Here is a 24,368-nt window from a genome sequence, read left to right as displayed (position 1 = left end):
CATGAATGCACCATTGACCTTGGCTGGCGGAGGTCTCGCTTCCGTCTGATTGAATTGGTCCTTGTTCACTCATTCAGTGCTGTTGTTGCCGCACTACATTAGGTGTTCAGTGCACGATGGCACCCTAAAAATTAAGATCAGGTCAGAACTAGAATGTGCAAGTCCAGACAGTGAGACCAGGACATCCCTTCAGCTCATAATATTTGAGTAACTTTTTAAATGTGACTATTCATTGCAAACCACATCAAAAACTGCCTAATATGTCAGATTTGTCAGGTGTAGGATTTACCCTGCCTCTTGACCAGTGACAGACACAGGTCTGCTCTATACAACTAGTAGTCAGTACATGTAGTAATGAAGGGAACTAACCATTTCGAAGTGCCTTAGTGATGCTGCCCAGAATTATCTGCAAATAATAAGATTACCACAGCCCAAACCCAGCCTTGTCTACGTGCTTTTATTTTATTATATTTTATTTTATTTGTTGCTTTCCCCATGAAAATACTTGTAATTTCTACCGGGGTATTTGATATTGGCCTATTTAAAATACTACAATGTGACGTCTCCTTCTTCAAGAGACGATCTTCGATTTAGGATCAATAGGATGGACGTCACTTCCGCTTTGAGGGGCGGATGTTCTTTTGGGGGGGTATTTGGATCAGTGTCATCTCCCGCCAAAGTGACGGTTAGGGACCCCAAACAAAATTAACCTTCATCATATGTTATCCTTTTATTTCTATCCTCACATGCATCACAACATCCTGCACAAATTCCCTAACATCCTGACAAAACTGTTCCTAATTATCACGAAAACAATTACAATTATGTATAAATAAAAAAGAAAATCCTCGTGTTTGTTCGTGAACTAAAACATTAAATAATAAAACAATAACCCAGGCAGTAATAACTACTTTAATGTGTATGCATGTGGTCATAAATAGCAGAGGCAGCCGGCAGCTGGAGCTCCATCCCGCAGACAGTGTGAACCTCTGTGTGTTTATATGGGTGGAGACTGAGGTCCTCCTCCAAAATATAGCCAGAGACAGACAACACAAGTCAGCTCCACCAGCAGCAGCTCCATGATTACAGGCCGTGGGAGCGCTTAAACTCAGGTAGTTTGAGGTCCTTCACGTTACTGCACAGCACAGCACATTGGATCAGTTTGATAACGACACAAAGCAAGGTAAGTGCTCAGTTACAGTTTGGTGTTCAGTTGGTGTCAGCCATGAGAAGTTGTGCACAACAACAAAAAACGAGCCATTTTATCCTTTAAACCACCTTCAAAGAAACTCCTCTCGACTATTATTGTAACTAAGAGGAGGAAACTTCAATAAATGTCGATGATTAAGTGTGGAAAAAAGTGATGTTTAGTGTTTTGGGGGAGACGTGACGTGTCTGGATGCCTCAGCTACAAGATTGAACAAATAAGCTAATTATGGCGACTAAAAGCAAAACAACCTCACACTTGGGCGTGTTAAAGACAAGTTGGATATGTTTTAGCTTTAAAAGTGAGATGGAAACCGTTTTATAAAATTAAATTGCGAAGTAAGTCGCCAACTTTTAAGCTAGTGTCCGTGTTTTTAACTCTAGGTTAGCATAAGTTAACGCGGTCTGCCACGAAACAAACAGTGACGGTTAGCTAACGTCACTTAGCATAAGTTTTACACTGTACTCAATGGTGGGGCCGTTAGCCAACTGCTACTGTAACGTTATGCTAACCTAACACGGTGATAATGGTGTTTACTGAGCAGTTGCAGCTGCTAAACACGTCCCTTTGTTCATCTCTGACCTAATAAAACGCCATGACTGAATAACACTTTCCCCGGAGCATATTTCACGACTTCCTAACAAAGCACCATTTATTCTCATGAGCAGAAATAACATTACAGGCTAACAGATGACATTAAAGCAGCCAGCAAAGCTTTTAATGTAGGTAGCAATTTGTGACATCATGTCTACTTTGGGGATATGGAGTTTGTTTTATGTTTTTGCACAAGTTAGATCACAAAAAAATGACAAAAATAAATAGTTTACATCGCAGGAAGAGGCTGAAAACACCCAAAACACATACATTAGCATACAGAAAATAATATAAAAGTGATAGCAAACTGATAACATGACATATAAACTGTCAGTGTATGCTGTTAGTGTTTCCCAAAGTCCAGCAAACTACCCAAATATGTAACATTTTTGGTTTTCAGCATCAGTTGTTTTAAGTTTGTAAACTATGCCCTTGTTATATGTTTTCACTAGGGGTGTGAGAAAATAATAGAAAAAGAAGAATACAATAGGAAAAACTTTATTCATCCCCAAAGGGAAATTTCCAGCAGCTCATAAAAGACAGAAAACAACCACACTTCCCCTCATCGACAACAACACAGTGGTATTAAATAGACATCAAATAAAACAAGTTAAAATAAGTGCATAAATAGAAATTAGAATTTAATTAAAATAAAATTGGACAGTCCAGTCCAGTTGTTGCTAATGTGATGTGTGTGAATGTGTGTGTGACTGGATTCGGGAGGTGCTTAATGATACTCTTGAGTATCTTGATTTTGAATTGTGTTCATATTTTTCCTCAACACGTGACTTCCTTTTGCTAAAATTATCCAAAAAGTAGTGCCATGAGCTGTTGAATGTTACAGGGACTATTAAATACTAATGCAGATCCCATGTTCTTTATACAGTGACAGTTGTGTTAAAATTATATGAAAAGAAATCACAGTATTGCAACATATAGCAATATGTGATTGATGTTGTATTGTCAGATTCCTGCTAATACACAGCCATAGTTTTTAACCTGTTACACGGCTCTGTAACTGACTGTGAACAGGTCTGCCTTGTTTTAGGATCAGCAGCACACCCAAAGCAAGCTCCTGTTATTTTCTTTACGTGCTGTTTGCTCTGAACTATTGACTTAAGTTAAGGGTTCCTCTGTAGGCTGTCACATATCAAACATTTTGTCTATTTGGATAAAGGCTTTTAATAATATACAGAGTGTGTATCCATGACACAATCATACTTAAGTGTGCAAATTTTACGGCATAAAAACTCCTAAAAGTCATAGTTGTTTCTGCTGTTGCGCTCTTAACATATAAGCACAGGCTCAGATCTTTACCAGGGTTTACACCATGGCAAAAATTACTTGAGGATGGCAAGAGGAAAGCATGAAAACAAGACTGAATCTCTCTCCCTATAGCACCCTGCCCCATTTATCTGTGTTTGTTGGTAATTGTGTCATTTATTTTCCCAGAGCGATGAGTCAGGCGGAGCAGGTGCCTGAGGACATGCCTGCATACCTCAACGATGAGCCAGTAGCTACAGGTAAGTTCAGCTGTAAAACTCATTAGACAGCGGCACATTTCTCTGTGTTCAAAGGTTTGAGATCGTGTTTTCAGTCCAAGAACTAGATGTGGGGCACATATGGAAATGCAGATTATGGATTTTACATTGTGATTAGCTGTTTGTGCAGTAAGGGTAATCCGCTTCTGGTAAACGTGTGCAGACTCAATATGTTTGTGTTCAAACAAGACAGAGCCGTGTCCTTTCTTTACCAAAGACATTTTAACTGTAACAGATTACAGCTTCAACACATTATGGCTGCTTTTAGTTTTGAATGATGGCACAAGTGTAATAATGTTTAATTTCACCTGTTCATACAATGAAAATTTAATTAAACTGAAAGGGCTCGACAAAGCTGTGGAAAAAGGAAAGGATTGTAGAGCTGAAACAGTTCGAAGATTAAGTGAGCAGTCGTTTGGCAGAACATTAACCGTGAGCTATTTTGATAATTAATTCATGTTTAAAGTCATATTTCATGTAAAACTCAAAGCAGCTTCTCTGATTTGCAGATTTTCCCTACTTTGAATATATAATGATAATAATAATAATAATGATAATAATAATGTAACTCTGATTATCTTTTGGACTGATTATTGAACAAAACAAACAATCTGAAGACATCACTTTGGACACTAGAAAACTGTGTGGATTCATTTTAAATAATTATTTCTCATATTTTATAGACCAGACAAAAAGTGATTTAATTGAGAATAAAAACAGCTCTTTTAGCGATAATAAAATAATCAATATTCGCAGCCTTGTATGACTGATTCTGGCTCATAGAAATGTTTGTTTTTCAAATTCATGCTGTTGTCTTAGGTTACTGACTGTAGGTGTGGTGCATTGTAACATGTGTCACATCTAAACTGAGTAAGGAAACAAAAGAAACTTTTTTGATTAAGTACTAAAAGACTTAATTGAATTTTTGATGGACAGAATATTAATCAGCAACAGCTCTGATTATTGATTAATCATGCAAGTCATTTTTAAAACAAAAATATTACACTTTTTCAGCTTCTCAAAATCGAGAATTTATGATTTTCTTTTTAATAACCATTTTAAATTGAATATCTGAATGATTTCACAACCTCACCTTGAGCTCTTGGAAATTTTGGTTTACATTGTTTACCGACATTTCATATTAAAGGAGCAGTGTGTAGGATTTAGTGGCATCTAGCGGTGAGGACTGCAGATTGCAACCAGTGGAAACTTTTCTAGGTTAGAATTCCTTCAGTGTTCATTGATCAGGAAGTTTTTACTGGGAACAGAATTATCCACAGAGGTGTCTTCCTCTTAAAAACAAACAGACCAAGTGATTAAAACCAGTAAAAACACGGTATGTGGCAGCGTCATGTTACAAATCTGTCTTTTTTCTGACACTGCTCGTCATAGACCGGCTGCTAACTAGGGTGGCCGACGCAAACAAGGGAATGGCCTTATTTAGAGCTAGTGTTTGGTTTGTCTGTTCTGGGTTAATGTAGAGACAGGGGCATCTCTGTTGACCAGGAACCGCTCCATATGTAGATATGAACAGCTCATTCTAAGGTATCGAAAACACGACAATTCTTATTTTCACCTGATTAGAGAAAACAAATGTATTATATTATATTATATTATATTCCATTTCTCCAGATAAATCCTCCCTTAATCCTACACACTGGACCTTTAACAAGCAATTATTCAATTGGGCAAAAACAGAATGAACCGATTAATCAGTATTATAAATAATCATCCATAGTGTCACGGACAGTTTTGCAGAATCTTGTCTCATATTTTGAGGGTATCTGTCTGAAAAGGCTTGTGAGGATGCGGTTTGGTGTAGAGCTGAAATGATGAGTTGATTTTTCAATTAGTCGATCCACAGAAAATGAATCTGCAACTATTCTAGTAACAGATTGCTTAGTTTGAGTAATTTTTTAAGCAAAATGCTAAATGGTTCCAGCTTCTCAAATTTTAGCATTTACTGCTTATGTGTTACATTATTTGATGATGCTTATTAACCCAACAATTAATTTAGAGAATAATCAACAGGCTAATTGATAATGTAAATCATCATTAGTTGCAGCCCTAGTTTAGAGCATTTCTGTCCTTTTACTTATTTTCCAGTGACATATTTTTGCTCGAATGTTGCTCTTGTTGTTTTAAACCAGATGACAACAACAAGGACCATCCTCAGGTGCAGCCAGGCATCTTCGGCAGGGTAGCAGGGGGGCTGTATGGCGCCACCAAGGGAGCCTTAGGAGCGACAGTGGGCGGTGTGACCTGGATAGGAGGAAAGAGTCTCGACCTCACCAAGACCACCGTCAGCTCTGTAGCCGCTCTGCCTGGGTATGGAGTGGGCCTGGTTAAGGGAGGAGTGTCTGCTGTTGCTGGAGGAGTGTCTGCTGTCGGCTCTGCAGTGGTCAGCAAAGTTCCCATAGGAGGAGGAGGAGGCAAAAAGAAGGACAAGTCTGACTAACGGCGAGAGGAGAGTGAACGCACACAGCTGAGGTTTTATGGCTCGCACTGTGTTGTGCCTGTTAGCATTCATGAGCCGGCAAAGAGCAACAGAGGACTCAAAAGTTTAGCGTACACACTTTGGTGAGGGGTGTTTGTGGTTTTGTTTTCTTTTAGTTTTTGTTTTTGAAAGTGATTGTTGGTAAACCCACATTCATACCCTTAATGTGGCCTGGACCCACAAAGCAAGAACTAACAAAGACTCTCCTGCTCTGTTGTTAAAGGAATTACACCATTATCACCAGTGCCTGAAAATGTTCAAATAAAATGTCAATGTTTCATTTTTGATAAGAAGCGACGACACTGTTTTCACTGCAAATTGTTGCACCTGTTACATCAGTTAACTTCAGCACCAGAGGAGAAAAGCTCAGAGTGTAAATGCACTTAAATTTCAAATTGCAAGACAATCACTGATTGATGATGATCTACGACTGATGAGGAGGTGTTTCACTGACAAACACATGGATCAGAAAATGTGTCTAGTGTGACTTAATCACCTCTCTGCTCAGTTCCGCTTGCACAAATGAGCCGCTACATCTGATCAAATCATCATCAAAGCATCATCTGAAAAGTAAAGTCCAGTTTAATATCAAAACCACCTGCTGGCTGGTGATGGGCAGGCCGACTCCTGTCACAGGATCGGTTCTTTTGAGTTGATGCGTGTTAATGTGTCGAACCTTTTGAGCTTTGACACTTTTTCGAAAATGTGTCAGCTTCTCCGTGACACTTAATCATAGCACATGCACGTTTGACAGCTAGTGCTGCCCGCCCCACAAAAATCTTCAATGCATTACCAGCCACTGAGTTTAAATTTATCAAGATAAAATGCATTAATCATCATCCACCTGTATGTAGGTAAGCTATTAAGTCGTTCCCTGATCTTGTTTTATGGCTCATCTGGTCCGTTTACCTTTCTCATCGCTATCAAAGTGTTGGTGAGACACTCTGAGCAATAAAAAAAACATGTCTTCTTTGTAACATCTATTTTGTTTCCACAATACACCTTAAAATGCATGAATACACCGAAGTCAGAAGAATGAGCATTTGAGGGGCACATGGATGCGCAGTCTCGACTCGAGTCTGATTCAATCGCATCTTGTTCACTCAGTGTAGCAGGCTGTGTGATCAGAACCCTACAATAACAGTGTGTGTTAAAAATCAGGGATTCATGAGCACTCAAATGTTCGACAGGCTGACCTAGTACGTACCGGACACTAAAAAGAGTCATTTGATTCAATTAGTTTGTTCGGTCTCACCCATCACTGCTGCTGGTTGTGAAGAATTCACTGGTGAACTGGTTTTCCTCTGCAGTCACGTCGCCCTCTGGTGGTTATATCCTCACCTCTGTAGAAGGCGACTCATACTTTTGATACAGAATCTGATTCACAATGAAAAATTCAGAGTATTTTGATTGCAATGAACTTCATTTTCATTCACAGTGTTAACTGATTCACTATGACTAAACTAGTTGAGTATATGTTCAGTGAATAACATTTTGTACATGACAGTTATTTTGGATAACTATATATTTTGATTTTTACTGTGACATGTTTGTCAGTGTCACACTCAAATCGAAGTATGTTAGCACCTCTCCTTCGTACACAGAAGCTTCATAAGGGCCTAAATCTCTCAAAGCATCAGTTCTCAACCCTAACGCTCCTCCGTATTGCTGTGTCACTGTGTTTACTGTTGTAGGAATCTGATGGCTGGATTTCCTGACATTACTTTCCGAATTTCAAGTGTCAAGTACATTTTTAAGCTGACAAACCTGTACATTTAAATAAGAAAGGCCTTTTTGTAAATCTACCTTTTGCTGTAAAATGCCATTTAAGTCTTGTTTGATGTAGAACTGAGCTTTCAGAGCTTTTATCAGTGTTGCAGAGTGTTTGGAAGTTTGCTGAACGATGAGAATTTATTGAAACATGGCAATATTATATTTAGAAGTTGTTTGAATAAAGAAATATATGCTGAAGGCTGTATGCACTGGAATAATTCTTACAAAAACTTGCAATACTGTAAAACTAAAAAACAAATTAAACACTTTGTCTTAAATAACGTTAAAATGTTTAGTTCATCTGTACATTTTCAGAAACTTGTATACAGGTTTAAGCTCTAGTTTTAGATTTGTCAAATTATTTAAATTTTTAGAGAATCATTTTTATTGTTTAACCCTTTGAAATCTACACAAAGTGGCTTCATTTCTTTCAAAGACCTGGAAAAAAGGCAATGAGCAACGAAAGAAGAAATGACCCCAGGAATTAGGAAAAAGAGAAAATTCAAAACATGAAAATTAGTGAAAAAAAGGGAAAGAAACAAACAAGAATATGACCTGGAAAAATACTTAAAATTTATAATAACTCTGCAAAATAATAATAATAAAAAAAGTAATAAATATAGTTTTTACCTAGCTTTTTTAAATTATACTTTTCTGCATCTATTATTTTTTGGCAATTTGTGGGACATTTCTTTCCAAGTTGCACAGTGCTTTTTCCCCCCATGTTTTTGAAATCTTCATTCTGTTTTTTTCCTCCACCAGTGCTAAAGAGGCATTTCAGAACAACTCTTTTCAGTATTGTTTGTGTGTATCTTAGTTGTTCTTGAGTTTATTACCGTATTGCTCTGTCTGTAAATGTAAAACTTTATGAACAACATCCGAGCCACTACTTTAAAAACACTCTGCAAAACAAAAAGATAAGTGGCTTTTGGTAACATCAGTCAGGGATGTTTTCCAAGAAGAACTATTAAAAAAAAAAAAATGGCACAGTTGATAACATATTTGCGATGCTGTAGTCAGTATTTATTTGAAATTGTGATGTACAATTTTTATGGAGCATCGGCGTTGCTTTGTGCAATGTTAAAAACACTAAATACAATTAAAACTGCAAATATTTTGTCAAAAATTTCACATAAAATAAGCATATATAGCTGTTTTACAACCTCTGAAAAGATCTTTCCCCCGCTTATCTCAGACCTCTCTCAGAAGTACACCCCTTCCCCCTTCCTGTGGCCTCCATCAGCAGGTCTACTGGCACTACCAGCCATCAGCCTCAGCATAGTGGGTGCCAGGGCCTTCTCTTATGCTGCACCCTAACTCTTGGACTCACTTCAGCCTCATGTCCGTATACTGGGCTCCATTACAAAATTCAAAACTGTCTTTTTTAAATGGCTTACTCACTTTAACTGCAACAACAGCATCTTATTTTAATGCCCATTTTAACTCACTGCTCTCTGTTACCTATTACAAGTTATACAGTTGATTTAATTCAATTTTTTTGCTGGTGCTTTGTTGCTTTTTGTATGATATATTACAAATTTTATGTGATGTAAAGCGACCTTAAATGCCATTATTATTATTATTAGTAGTAGTAGTAGTAGTAGTAGTAGTATTAAAGATTTATTCTAAAATGTTCTCATTCAATAGGACTTTACACCAATCAGCCGAATCATTAAAACCACAGGACAGCTAAATAACATTCATCATCTCATCACAATGCAATGTCCTGCTAGTAAACCTTGGGTCAGACATGGAAACTCTGGGGTACCGCCATGTCCAACAGATGCTCAATCAGATTGGGATCTTGGAAATTTGCAGGCCAGGTCGACACCTTGAGCTCTTTGTCACGTTCCCCGGGTCATTCCTGAGCAGCTTTTGCGGTATGACAGGGCGCATTGTCCTGCATCCACTGGCATCAGGGAGTGCTGTTGCCACGAGGGGTTTTAGTTAGTCTGCAACGTGTTTCGGTAGGTGGTGTGTGACAGTTGGCATCCAAATGACTGTCAGTATCCAAGGTTTCCCAGCAGAACATTGCATTGTAACAAGAGGATCAGTGTTATTTACGTCATCTGTCAGTGGTTTTAATGTTTGGGCTGATCAAGGTGACACAGATATAGTACTGGTAAAATTACATGAATTTTATGCTACTGGCTTTACATTTATTCTGAGATCAAATCAAGACAATTAGGAAGAATCGAATAGTCACTATTTATTATTTACAGTAAATTATTTACAGAAAAGTTAATTGTATTATGTTTTATTTTAGATGAACCATAAATATTACTGCCAATTTATTTTTTTAAAAAGTAAATCATGCACAAAAATAATCAGAAAATATTTACAACTCATCAAAGCCAATATTTTTTTTTAATACGAATGTGACTACAATACTTTGAGGATCCATTTCATTCATCCTGCACCACACTTTTGACTCTTAAGTCTTTTGCATACATTACAATATATGACTAATAAGTGAATCATATTAATGTTCCAGATCTTTCACTAAATGTTCATGGCCAAATTCTTGAGCTGGACACGGTGCTGTTTACTGCTGAGGGGAACTCATGATCACTGGTCCGGAAGAAACCACAACCTGCGGCTCAGCCTTCTTCTGGTCCACATCCTTGACATCTCTCTCTGCAGACAGACATACAAAGATGGTTAGATTTATGTGCATATTGCTCTGAATTCTGCAGTTTATAAATTCATCTCTTACTTCTTCTGTAGCATGATGGTTCACAGGAGTGACCTGCAGCAGCAGTGCACACAGCTGTGCTACAGTGGATGTACACCTGAACAAGAAAACACGGTTAGCAGAGCAAAACAACAATATTTGGTTGCTTTGTTGTTTATCATCAACAGATATATTTATTACCTGTTCCTTCATGGGTTCCATTGAATTGGTGTCTACAAAGGTAAACATCTTGAAAATGAAACGCCTGTAGTGACTGGGGAAGTCCAGACCAGAGGAGAGACCGACTGGAACCAGTGAGGACAAGTAGCGATCATCCCTGTATGGACACCTGGGGGAAAAGAATATGATATTGAGGCAATGACACTGAAATTAAATTGAGTAAGGAAGTCAGTATCTGTCATTTCAACCTGGTAATACATCAACATCTGCTGATATTAGCTTGCCTGCAATACTTTGTTTTGGCATGTGTTGGCCCAAAAATAATTAGAGTACAGAAATTTAGAAGCAGATTATTTTTCAACTCTAGAATGTCAAAATTGACAGGTTTTTATTATCATTGGCAAAACTATGTAAGCTTCATAAGATTATGTAAAACATGTAAGTTGGTGTCGTAGTTACCCGTCTGTCAGAATGTCCCACTGTGGCAGACTGTGAGGGTTGGAGCTTGTGGTTGTCCAACAACGACCAAGAGTCAGGACAAGGTTGGGATCTGTCTTTTCAAGGAGTTGCACCTCCACATACACAGGGTCCCTCAGTACTTTGGTCACAGGATAGTCTGCATCCGTGTAGAAAGAGCTATAGGCCACTTCCACTGCAAAAACAGAGATTAGTTAGTGAGACAGCCAGTTGTAGAAAATTATTGACAAACACAGCAGTGCTGCAAGGCTGATATACACTTACCTTCATTGCAACCCTTTGTATTGCATTGTCCGTTCGCCAACCTCATATGTACTCTTATGGGTCCCAGAGCAGCAACTGGCAGAGGAGGATTATCTAATGGCAATACTTCTACGACCACAGTTTCAACAGAAGTGCCAGTGTACCTACACTGGAAGAGCAATCTGTAAAGAGAAAACTGGTGTTATGTTGCTCAGTCAGATCTTTTATTTTGACTGCACAAACATCTTTTAAGCAAGGATGACCTACTCAAAGTAGCTGTCTCTGGTAATGACTCCAAGAAGTCCAACTCCCACTTCAAATGAGGAAACCATCCTGTTCTCATAGATTATAACACCAGGCTCTTCCTATAAAAACAAAGCATATTGGAATTGTGGGGTAAAAACATGCATAGGTCCTATTTTAAGTTGTCTTTATTGGTTGAAAAGTAAAGAAAATGAAAGTCTTGCCATAACAATGGAGCCACAGGCTGTGACAGGAAACTGGTAGATGGCGAACTCTGAGTTCGAGTCAACATGTGTGCAGCCTTGACCCTGTCCCAACAGTGAGATTGATTCGAGGTCAATGTTGGGCAGAGTGGCATTTCTGGCTACTACCACGATGAACTGGGCATCCTTGGTGCACTGGACAGTCACTGTTGGAACAGAAACAGACATTGATAGATTAAAAAGTACATAAAGATGTAAAATACCTTTTTTGCATCCTCCAGTCTTTTCAGAAACTCACCTGCCTTTCCAAAGTAGCACTGTCGGCCATCAAAGCAGCAACTTATGTCTTCACATCCAGCAGCAGAGATATCAGAAGCTCCACACGAGATTCTCACATTTGTTTGCACCTCGCAACTCTGAACAGGAGGCTGATTTCCAACACTTGAAGCGGACTGTGTCTGTGACACTGCATAGACCTGTGGTCGCTGTGGTTGCTGCGGTGGAGGGTCCTGCGGCTCCTGATCATGGAATGCTTGAGGATATTTAGGATATTTTGGTGGTGCAGCTGGTTGGGCGACTGGCGGTTGATATTGAGGATACTTTGGCGGTGGAGCTGGTTGGGCGACTGGCGGCTGATAATGAGGATATTTTGGTGGTGCAGCTGGTTGGGCAACTGGCGGCTGATAATGAGGATATTTTGGTGGTGCAGCTTGTTGGGCGACTGGCGGTTGATATTGAGGATACTTTGGCTGTGGAGCTGGTTGGGCGACCGGTGGTTGATATTGAGGAATGTTTGGTGCTGGAGGTGGTTGGACTTTTGGTCCTTGTTGATATACATTAACCTTTCGTGGTGGCATGACCTGTGGGACTTGTGGATATGGAGGAGCCTTCTGTAGTGGTGGTGGTGGTTGGACCTGTGGCACTTGAGGATACGGAGGAGCCTTCTGCGGTGGTGGTGGAGGCTGGACCTGTGGCACTTGAGGGCGCGGAAGAACCTGTGGTGGAGGAGGTGGAGCGCCCTTTTTCATCGATGGTGCAGACCACGCTGAGCCCTGAGCTTTCACTTCAGTCCCAACTAAGCATCCTAGCAGTGCTAGTGCCACCAAAGAGGTGACCCTGCAGCGCTTTGCCATGGTTTCACAGCAGTTTGACCTGGACTGTCCCCAAGTGTACAACTTATGTGTGCTGCCACATTTATATGTGACTGGGCTTGATGTTTCATAAGCCCCACCTCTCAGGCCAAACAACCACCAATCACAGCGTCCTATCATTTCAACAGCCACTTAAATGAGCCTTTTGGCAACTTCACAAGATCAGTTGTACGTGTGCGACACGTGTCCTATCAGATCAGGAGACTGAGGTGGTTGACAGTTTGACATTCAGGTATTTATTGACAAGTCCAACATTTGGGTCACAAAAACCTCTTTCATAGGTCTTTATGGCCTCAAACTTTATTTGTCACCAAATGTTTATTTTGCTAGTGCACAATGGCGAACATATTGATCTTTTCTCTGGGTCAGAGGCAAAATTTGTCATAATATGTGCTACAAGCCAGCCTAGGTCTGCCTGTATGCTGCTGCGTAGCCTATTATGAATATATTCACTTGCACTTTTTAAACATCACCATGTTGCAGTTTCCTGAACAGAGAGCTTTATATCCACTGCGTGACATCTGTGAAAGTCTAGAAAGACTTTTCGATATGACTCTGTACAGTATTACAAAATTATTATAGCTAGGGAGGTAACAGATGAAAAAGGCAGGTCTTTTAATAACTGCCAACTGTACAACGGCATTGGTTAAATAAAATGGTGTGATGTTCAAATACTTGCAGTTAAGTTGATTTACTGAATGAATGTGAAATACAGCTTCAATCTAGAGCCATGCTATTTTAGTGATATCAATACCCCCGTTTTTTTTTTTTATTGTTTATCGTCTGCACACCTCACTGTGTGGTACTCATTTATGGAAGGATATTTGTGTCCGTTCTAAGTGCATGTTTTGTTTTGTTTTTAACAACCACATACATTTTATGTTGGAACAAAATTATTTTGCCAAAACCTAATGTGCACAAACACACACACACACACACACACACACACACACACATACATATATATATATATATTCTGCACTTTATATGTTTGCTATTATCCACATAAGTGGAGTTTTAGTTTCAACCTGACACAATGTTGAGGAGTGCCACAAGCCAGTCTGAGAATTGGGCTGCATTACTAAATTAACCCCACAAAACAATGTGCCAGTAAATAATGTCTTCCTTGGCTTTGCAAATGACGCATGGTTACTACTATAGGTTGGATGGAGAAAGCAAACATACTGTTCAATCCAGCTTTCTCAATGAGAGCAGCTCCCACATGGAACAGTCCACAAACACTTAGAAGAGACTGTGATACATGTCATTAATAACCTACTGTCATGGCTAAAAGAAAATTAAGTGTGTGACAATACTCTGTAACTTTTCAAAAGCTGAAGTGTGCATTGTTTTTATATTTAAGCACTTTTTTTTGCACTTTTTTGCATATTTTATGCACTCTTATGAAGTGTCCTGTTTAAATGTAGACTGTATGTGTTTTATTTATCTATTTATTTTTTGTAGTTGCCATCACACATGCGCAGGGACTACAGTTGAAAATTAGTTAAGTTGGCTGGCACATTTACAGAAATGTTTAGTAATGTGCACTGTCTCTGTAATCTTTTAAACTATATAAATAAATAAATAAATAAATAAGTAAATAAAAACTCTCTACACTTTTGTTCTTGTGTTTTTGGTTTTGATATGGCAGGGAAAAAGATGACACCATTTTTGTTTCTGAATCTTGGTTGTGCTTTGGTAGTATTCTGCCAGATAAGCAGTTGCTAACAAAGCTGGCTAACGCATTAAATGCCAGCTTCATGGCTACATCTGAAATTGCAGTAATCAGAATTAAATAATGCATGAGACGCTGCACATACTCTGTGATCTCTGCCTGCCAGTGGACAAACTGATGTCTCATACACGTCAACGTTTAGTTTTATATTTGTATAATTATAGACCCTTTTAGGGTCGAAGTCACAGTAACGTTGAACAAAAAACCAAGGAAGTCTTGCTGTTTGTAAAAAAAAAAAATGCAGACAACCAAGGAAACAGTCACAGTGACGTCAGTTTGTTGAAACACGACTTGCCACCACAGGGCTGTAGGCTATAGGAGTCTTAAAATGTCATCTTGTTGTGTTATTGGGAGCCAGAATAGAAGGAGTCATGGCTCAAAACTCAAATTCTATCAGCCGCCATTGGCCGTCAACAAAAACAAAGACAACTATGGTGTGATAAGAAAGGACTTGATGGACGTGATCATCAAAAATGCTCGCATGTGCAGCGCAAGCTTCATATCAGATTAGGGAAAAAATATGTTGTAGGGATGTATAATGTGTATGAAGGGTTATCATGCCCACCTAATCAGAAACTGGGAAGTACTAATAGGAATACTGGATTGCTCCCTAATGCTAACTTTTTGGGACATTAGCGTGGTTTCCATAGCAAAACAAACTGGAAGAAGCTAGTCAAGTGTCGTCCTTCTTTGTCGTCCTACAGCAATCCTGTCAAATCATCCATCCACTGAATGAAAGCATACGGGTCGAAGAGTCTGGTCCAGTTGGTCAGTGTTTACTTTATTCAAGTAGCACTCGCGGTCCGGAGAGTGAGTGACCTGACATGGTGCGTTCATAAATTCATTCAGTGATGCTCTACACTAAACTAAGAGCCCTGTTGGACAAAGAAATGGAGCTTTATATTTTTGTATGAATTGACGAATGGTTAAGTTGTTCACACATTCACTCTGCTCGATGAGCTGCTGCTCTGTCTCCACAGACAAAGTGCCTAGAGTGCCACTCTGAGAGCACGGTGCTTTTGATAACCGTACAGTACATTCTGACAGTGTTATGAATTTCCGCTCACATGATCTTCCTCCATGTCTTAAACAGGCCAAAACAACTCACTAGTTAGTGCTGGCCAATGTCTTTGGAGAACTGTCATGGGTCAATATGATAAATTATACTGTTTTAATTAAAATGGAATTAATACATCAATGGAAATTCAATTGTTTTTACTATAACCATATGCTATTTAGACTTGTCTTTGTGATGAACCAGATTTTAATTCAATTCAAATAAACACAAGAAGTTTGTGCTCTTAAAAAAAAAAAAAAAAAAAAAAAAAAAAAGGATCAGCACTCAGTGAATAACCTCCTAAGCCCTACGATAAGCTTTATATGGCAAGGCTTAACTATACAGACCAGTGAGCAGTGATAACTAACATGTCTTTGGGGTCATCGGGTGGGAACCTCCTTTCACCGGTGTTTTGTCTAGTTGGTCCCACGACACCTCCAGGAGGCTAGACAGTGATCTCTGGCATCCCAGAGACACTCCCCTAATGCCAGGTCTCACTGCTCCCCACACTAACCGAACAACCTCCTTTACCTTACCTATACTACCACAGAGGAGGTAGACCCAGGGAAGGAAGCCTTGTTAGGCTATCACACTCCCCCGCCGGGTTAGGCTGTACAGTCTACCTCCCCAAGACGAGCCCTCACAACAATGACACCTCCAGGAGGCTGGACAGTGATCTCAGCCCAAACAGCACTGCCACCTTCAACCAAACCCAGGCTCCGTACATGCGAGCTCCAGGCAGAAGCAATGCTGATACTACCTTTACTAGCACATTCACCATACTCTATTTCACACGCTACATAGCATAACTACAATGTAAGCTAAAGTTAAAGGAGATAAATGAACTCACAGGATCAGCAAACACACTCACTTTGCAGCATGGTCTCAAACAAAATGGATTCAAATAGGCCACTCCCACACTTAAATAACCTTCCTCTTCCTGGATTTCCTCCTTACTTACACATGGCTTTCTCAGCCCAAACAGCACTGCCATCTTCAACCAAACCCAGGCTCCATACATGCGAGCTCCAGGCAGAAGCAATGCTGATACTAGCTTTCCTGTCACATTCACCATACTCTATTTCACACACTACATAGCATAACTACAATATAAGCTAAAGTTAAAGGAGCTAACTGGACTTACAGGATCAGCAAGCACACTCACCTTGCCGCATGGCCTCAAACAAAATGGATTCCAATAGGCCACTCCCACACTTAAATACTTCCTTTTCCTGGATTTCTCCTGACAGGAAGTGGATCTCTCCACCTGATCCCAAGGAGTTATTAGGATGGTTAACAGATGTGGCTTGGGGAATGTCACAATCCTCACAGACACATTATATTGTTGTCACATCTTAAGTTAGCAAATGTGAGCAAAATGCTAACTAAATAACTTGCTTACATACAGATACATTTGGAGGAGTTAGCCCAACATCAAATCAACAACATCAGCCAGGTTCGCTTCCTCCTTAGTTCTGTAGTAACGTTAAAGAGATTTGGAAAAGGACAGGTAAGTTGGCTGCTGGCATATTTTTACGATGACATGAATTATCATTAGCCAGGAAAGATCAAGGCTAACATTCCTTTGTTTATATCATCTGTAAGGCTATGTGCTCACCTGAAGTAACCAATAACTTTCTACGGTAAAGAGAGACTAACACAAGGTCAGCACCGTGGTCCTGTTGTCGGCTTCTTGAAGCTTTATATTGCCTAACATCGAGAAACTATTGAATAAACACGGCAACACCTGGCTAAGCAGAACCAGCACTGCCATGTTTCTTTATGTAAAGTTTGTCTGTCTTAGCAACAGTAACTATGTGGGTAGTATTTTGGATTGGTCAATTTTTTCCAAATATTCCAAGAGGTTTATGAGTAATGACTCAAAAAAAAGTTACAATTGCCCCCGGTCTCCCCCAAACTTAAAAACGAAACTTCAAAAGGTTACCAAAACTACAAACTACTTAGCCATGTTGTGCCATTTTTGTCTTACTGTTCAGAGAAAACTGTCTCTCTTATGCCTTTGACTGACTAGAGTTTCTCTATGCACCTAAATCTCTTTGTTGCATTATGGGCAACTTGTAACATAGTATTGCTCCATTACTGTATTTCTGGTCTATTCAATTTGTATTTGATTCAATGTATCCATTAATCTAATTTGTAAAATCTAATCTTTATTTCTATTAATTTTTGTATGGCTTATGTTGATTTTAAACGTCATTCAAATGATTTTCATTTGATATACAGTAAATAATGCTGTGTTTCCCTGACACAACATTACACAACAGACATTAACTAAATTCCTCTCTGTAATACCCACTCCAACTATTTGACTGGCTGAAACACTATGGGCCTTTCTTAGTAGAGATTATATTTGATAGCCCAGACCTCTAAGAGTAAGAGGACACAGTATCCTCAGTGTACAGCAGTGAGACTCAACCTATGGCCTGTGGGCCAGATAGGGTGCCAGGTGGCCCGCCAACCATTTCTAATTCACAATGAAAATACATATATTAACAATGGGGAATTTTTTTGTACTTTAAATGTAAATAAGGTGCCAGAGTGCATAAAAAGCATCAAAAGAGAGCTTTTTTGCCACAATATTTTTATTTATTTGTGAACATTTTAAGACACAGCCTATTTTCATTCATACAATGTTTGCAAACATAAAGGCCTGCTGCATTATTAAAAAAAACAACAAAAAACATACTGTAATTATGTTTCTTTGGATATAAGCCCAAGAGAAAAAGTTTAGGATCCAGTAAAATTTGTTTTGAAATTACCTCCTCTATCACAACTCTTACCTCTTCCCAGAACATGTTAACCTTTGTACATTGCCAAATACAATGGAACACAGTCCCTCTGTTTTCTGTACATTTTGTGCATATATCTGGTATATTTGGGTCAAACCAGTTTAAGTCCACTGGTGCCAAATAAGTCTGCATTAACCATTTATATTGTATTAATTTATGACGTGTATTTATAGATTTGATATGAGCACCAGTGCAAGCTGCTTCCCAATCTTCCTCTGAAATTTCAAGTTGCAAGTTTTCCTTCCAGGCTTTTAATTTAGACTGTGAGTTTTCAGGTTAGCAAGATGACAACAGATTGTAAAGTTCTGATATGATACCTTTCCTCAACTTGTCCTTTATCATACTTTTTTCCAGAAGTGAATATAAAGTCCTGGTAAGCAGATTATTTTGATTTACTTTAACAAAATTTCTAAGCTGAAAATACTTAAAGAAATGTTTGTTATTAAGGTTAAAATTAGATCTCAGCTCTTCAAAAGACATCATAGTGTCTGCGTCTTGTATATACAGATCTTGAATCATTTTAAGTCCCTTACAGAGGGCTTCTTTTATAGACAAACAAAAAAACTGCTAGGGGAGGATCCCCTGGACCCTCTGACAGAGACCCAGGCTAAGACTCTCGTCCTTAGAAACTAGAAGCGGCCCTACGTTCACCTGACCTGTGTGGGGCTGCTGCTACTGCATTTGCCTTGTTCATTCATTTTATCTGATAAATATATATATATTTTTTTTATTAACTGGCCCCCGGCCTCCTATTATTTTGCACAAGTGGCCCTTCTGCAAAGTCATTTCCTGGCTGTCCTCGCAGTTCAACATTAACTGTAAAGAATCTCAACTTCAAAGTCTGCTTAAATTAAGTGTGATAAAATATCAGTGAATATCAGAACAGTTAGGTCCAATAGAGCACTTATGACTCTTTTTCAGTAAACATTTCTTCAAAAAGTGATTTCCTTCCATCTATTTATTATTTTGGAAACATCATTGGTGTTATTATTGACACCAACAGTCCATGTCTATTAGAATGCCACTGATTTCAGAGTTTCAACCCATCTGTTGTACCTCCTGTGAGTTTAGATAAATGCGTACTATCCACTTTAAGGCAGTGTTTTCAAACATTTTCTTGCAACTTGGAATAACCTGAATTTACCAATGATATACTCTCATGCAGTCCAATCCAATACTATAGATACTGGCCCATCAGGATATGCTTTGTGAAGCTATAAATACATTTCAAATTATTATTATTTTTTTATTGTTGAACTGTTTCAGACATGAGTTGATTAACTATGTGAAACATTTTAATATAATGCCATCCAATACAACTTCACCACTAATTAAAACCTCAGAAATCACCGGTGAAATCGACATCACGCTGACATAGTTTAAAAAATTGAACTTAATAAGCTTTAAAAGGGATTTATCAGGGGAATTGTATTGCCCAATAACTGGTAAGCTTTTCAAGTCAGTCATAGTCAGTTTTATTAAATATATACTCGACTACAGTCATTTGGGGATCTTCCTGCACCACACTTTTAACTCGAGTCTATTTCAAAATGTTTTACAAACATTACAGTTATGAACATTGTCATTTTCATTTCACATCAATAATAAGTGAACCATGTTAATGCTTCAAATCTTTCACTAAATGTTCATGGCCAAATTCTTGAGCTGGACACGGTGCTGTTTACTGCTGAGGGGAACTCATGATCACTGGTCCGGAAGAAACCACAACCTGCGGCTCAGCCCTCCTCCAGTCCACATCCTTGACATCTCTCTCTGCAGACAGACATACAAAGATGGTTAGATTTATGTGCATATTGCTCTGAATTCTGCAGTTTATAAATTAATCTCTTACTTCTTCTGTAGCACGATGGTTCACAGGAGTGACCTGCAGCAGCAGTGCACACAGCTGTGCTGCAGTGGATGTACACCTGAACAAGAAAACACGGTTAGCAGAGCAAAACAACAATATTTGGTTGCTTTGTTGTTTATCATCAACAGATATATTTATTACCTGTTCCTTCATGGGTTCCATTGAATTGGTGTCTACAAAGGTAAACATCTTGAAAATGAAACGCCTGTAGTGACTGGGGAAGTCCAGACCAGAGGAGAGACCGACTGGAACCAGTGAGGACAAGTAGCGATCATCCCTGTATGGACACCTGGGGGAAAAGAATATGATATTGAGGCAATGACACTGAAATTAAATTGAGTAAGGAAGTCAGTATCTGTCATTTCAACCTGGTAATACATCAACATCTGCTGATATTAGCTTGCCTGCAATACTTTGTTTTGGCACGTGTTGGCCCAAAAATAATTACAGTACAGAAATTTAGAAGCAGATTATTTTTCAACTCTAGAATGTCAAAATTGACAGGTTTTTATTATCATTGGCTAACTATGTAAGCTTCATCAGATTATAATCAGTCTTCACAACAAACAGACAAACTGACCGCAATGTAAAACATGTAAGTTGGTGTCGTAGTTACCCGTCTGTCAGAATGTCCCACTGTGGCAGACTGTGAGGGTTGGAGCTTGTGGTTGTCCAACAACGACCAAGAGTCAGGACAAGGTTGGGATCTGTCTTTTCAAGGAGTTGCACCTCCACATACACAGGGTCCCTCAGTACTTTGGTCACAGGATAGTCTGCATCCGTGTAGAAAGAGCTATAGGCCACTTCCACTGCAAGAACAGAGATTAGTTAGTGAGACAGCCAGTTGTAGAAAATTATTGACAAACACAGCAGTGCTGCAAGGCTGATATACACTTACCTTCATTGCAACCCTTTGTATTGCATTGTCCGTTCGCCAACCTCATATGTACTCTTATGGGTCCCAGAGCAGCAACTGGCAGAGGAGGATTATCTAATGGCAATACTTCTACGACCACAGTTTCAACAGAAGTGCCAGTGTACCTACACTGGAAGAGCAATCTGTAAAGAGAAAACTGGTGTTATGTTGCTCAGTCAGATCTTTTATTTTGACTGCACAAACATCTTTTAAGCAAGGATGACCTACTCAAAGTAGCTGTCTCTGGTAATGACTCCAAGAAGTCCAACTCCCACTTCAAATGAGGAAACCATCCTGTTCTCATAGATTATAACACCAGGCTCTTCCTATAAAAAAAACAAAGCATATTGGAATTGTGGGAACAACAACAATGTTTTAATGCTGTCTTTGTTGGTTGAAAAGTAGAGAAAATGAAAGTCTTACCATAACAACGGAGCCACAGGCTGTGACAGGAAACTGGTAGATGGCAAATGCTGAGTTCGAGTCAACATTTGTGCAGCCCTGGCCCTGTCCCAAGAGTGAGATTGATTCGAGGTCAATGTTGGGCAGAGTGGCATCTCTTGCTACTACCACGATGAACTGGGCATCCTTGGTGCACTGGACAGTCACTGGTGGAACAAAAACAGGTGTTTATAAGCTGAATGGTTTGAAATGCAGATCAAAGAGAATTTAAGAGTCCACAGATGTTTGGAAAACTATTTTGGGGTTTATTTCGGGTACAGCTAAGCTAAATGCTAATGTTAGCAGACTAAGATGCTGATAATGACAATTTTGACATGATCATCTTTGTTAAGCATGTAAACATCTGGTAATTAGTAACAAGGTAAGTACTAGTAATTAAATCTTGACTTTGATGGTGTCACTAGAGGCAAAGTAAGGGGATCACCAAAGTCATGAAGATTCATCCTTAGGGGACTTTGATGGTCTATGCCAAAGGATGTCAAATCAGGTGACATCTTGGTCTTATTATTAAAGTGACTGTAATATTATGTGCACATCATCAGACATGTTGTAGGCCTAAGTGGGGAAAGGTTATATAAGCTTAACCCGATCACTGAATCGTATTTTCGAAGAAAAATCAAACAAAACAGCAAACACTAAGCAAGAACAACGCACCAAAATAGTATTCTATCTGGATCATTTCCTAGCTAAGGAAAGTCATCCATTGCTGACACAATGCAGTAATTACTCATTGCAACCAAATATGCAAGTCTTATGCTTTTTGGAGTCAGAGCCTTGTCGAAAACCCACCTGCTTTTCCAAAGTAGCACTGTCGGCCATCAAAGCAGCAGCTAATCGCTTCACATGTAGCAGCAGTGATATCAGGACCACCACATGGGACTTTCTGGTTCTCTGCCACCTCACAACTCTGGAAAGAAGGCTGGTGTTTGGAAGGTGCCTGTGGTGATGTCGGTTGATGCGGTTGTTGTGGTTGATACGGTTGATGTGATTGCTGCGGTTTAGTTGGTTGGTATGGCTGATGTGGTTGCTGTGGTTTAGTTGGTTGGTATGGTTGATGTGGTTGCTCCGGTTTATTTGGTTGGTATGGCTGATGTGGTTGCTGCGGTTTAGTTGGTTGGTATGGTTGATGTGGTTGCTGCGGTTTAGTTGGTTGGTATGGTTGATGTGGTTGCTGCGGTTTAGTTGGTTGGTATGGCTGATGTGGTTGCTCCGGTTTATTTGGTTGGTATGGTTGATGTGGTTGCTCCGGTTGATATGGTTGATATGGTTGATGTGGTTGCTCCGGTTGGTATGGTTCATATGGTTGAGGGGCCTGTGGTTCTTGGGGAGACTGAAAATCAGTAAATGCTCGTGGATATGGAAAATGCTTTGGCCCTTGAGAATATTGAGGCTGTGATGGCAAAACCTGTGGTCTTGGGACATAAACCTGAGGCCGTGGTGGCAAAACCTGTGGTCTTGGTTCATAAACCTTTGGTGGTGATGGAGGAGGTTGGACCTTTGGAGCTTGAGAATATTGCGGCTGTGGTGGCGAAACCTGTGGTCTTGGTTCGTAAACCTGAGGCCGTGGTGGCGAAACCTGTGGTCTTGGTTCATAAACCTGAGGCCGTGGTGGCGAAACCTGTGGTCTTGGTTCATAAACCTTCTGTGGGGGCGGAGGAGGTTGGACCTTTGGAACTTGAGAGTATTGCGGCTGTGGTGGCGAAACCTGTGGTCTTGGTTCATAAACCTGAGGCCGTGGTGGCGAAACCTGTGGTCTTGGTTCATAAACCTTCTGTGGTGGCGGAGGAGGTTGGACCTTTGGAACTTGAGAGTATTGAGGCTGTGTTGGCGAAACCTGTGGTCTTGGTTCATAAACCTGAGGCCGTGGTGGCGACACCTGTGGTCTTGGTTCATAAACCTTCGGTGGTGGCGGAGGAGGTTGGACCTTTGGAACTTGAGAGTATTGAGGCTGTGGTGGTGAAACCTGTGGTCTTGGTTCATAAATCTTCTGTGGGGGCGGAGGAGGTTGGACCTTTGGAACTTGAGAGTATTGAGGCTGTGGTGGCGAAACCTGTGGTCTTGGTTCATAATCCTGAGGCCGTGGTGGTGACACCTGTGGTCTTGGTTCATAAGCCTTCTGTGGTGGCGGAGGACGTTGGACCTTTGGAACTTGAGAATATTGAGGCTGCGGTGGCGAAACCTGTGGTCTTGGTTCATAAACCTGAGGCTGTGGTGGCGAAACCTGTGGTCTTGGATCATAAACCTGAGGTTGTGGTGGCGACACCTGTGGTCTTGGTTCATAAGCCTTCTGTGGTGGTGGAGGAGGTTGGACCTTTGGAGCTTGAGAATATTGCGGCTGTGGTGGCGAAACTTGTGGTCTTGGTTCATAAACCCTCTGTGGTGCTGGAGGTTGACGAACCTGTGGTGCCTGAGGAGGTGGAGCGCCCTTTGTCAATGATGATGCAGACCATACTGAGTCCTGAGCTCCTACCTGTGTCCCAACTAAGCACCCTAGCAGTGCTAGTGCCACCAAAGAGGTGACCCTCCAACTCTTTGCCATGGTTTCACAGCAGTTTGACCAGGACAACCCAAAGTATTATGTGTGCTGCCACATTTATATGTGACTAGGCCTGATGTTTCATAAACCCCACCTCTGAGGCCAAATAACCACCAATCACAGCCTCCAATCATTTCAACGGCCACTCAAAAGCCTCAGAGTTGTTTTATGTAATATTTTTTTTTATATTATTCAGGTG

General features: G+C 39.9%; 1 protein-coding gene and 2 pseudogenes across 3 annotated transcripts; 1 reads left to right on the top strand and 2 right to left on the bottom strand.

Moving 5' to 3' along the window:
• The first annotated feature begins 983 nt into the window (after positions 1-983).
• tmem263 (transmembrane protein 263) lies at positions 984-7,810 on the top strand. The gene is made up of 3 exons (XM_033636014.2): positions 984-1,183; positions 3,254-3,324; positions 5,493-7,810. Exons 2-3 carry the CDS (start codon positions 3,258-3,260, stop codon positions 5,798-5,800), a joined length of 375 nt encoding a protein of 124 aa, XP_033491905.1. The 5' UTR covers positions 984-1,183; positions 3,254-3,257; the 3' UTR covers positions 5,801-7,810.
• Positions 7,811-9,960: 2,150 nt separating this feature from the next.
• On the bottom strand, positions 9,961-12,602 carry LOC117261892 (zona pellucida sperm-binding protein 4-like; annotated as a pseudogene). The gene is made up of 8 exons (XR_013491627.1): positions 11,931-12,602; positions 11,654-11,838; positions 11,454-11,551; positions 11,208-11,368; positions 10,926-11,118; positions 10,488-10,635; positions 10,329-10,404; positions 9,961-10,249 (listed from the first exon to the last, which is right to left on the bottom strand). The product of XR_013491627.1 is annotated as a zona pellucida sperm-binding protein 4-like (transcript).
• Positions 12,603-20,003: 7,401 nt separating this feature from the next.
• On the bottom strand, positions 20,004-24,131 carry LOC117262487 (uncharacterized; annotated as a pseudogene). Its single transcript, XR_013491626.1, has 8 exons — positions 22,423-24,131; positions 21,595-21,779; positions 21,400-21,497; positions 21,154-21,314; positions 20,872-21,064; positions 20,397-20,544; positions 20,238-20,313; positions 20,004-20,158 (listed from the first exon to the last, which is right to left on the bottom strand). The product of XR_013491626.1 is annotated as an uncharacterized LOC117262487 (transcript).
• Positions 24,132-24,368: the final 237 nt, after the last annotated feature.

Source organism: Epinephelus lanceolatus, chromosome 5, assembly GCF_041903045.1.
Source record: "Epinephelus lanceolatus isolate andai-2023 chromosome 5, ASM4190304v1, whole genome shotgun sequence".
In the NCBI taxonomy this organism is placed as follows: domain Eukaryota; kingdom Metazoa; phylum Chordata; class Actinopteri; order Perciformes; family Serranidae; genus Epinephelus; species Epinephelus lanceolatus.
The sequence above is the reverse complement of the archived record's forward strand: the minus strand, read 5'-3'. Positions and strand labels throughout refer to the sequence as shown.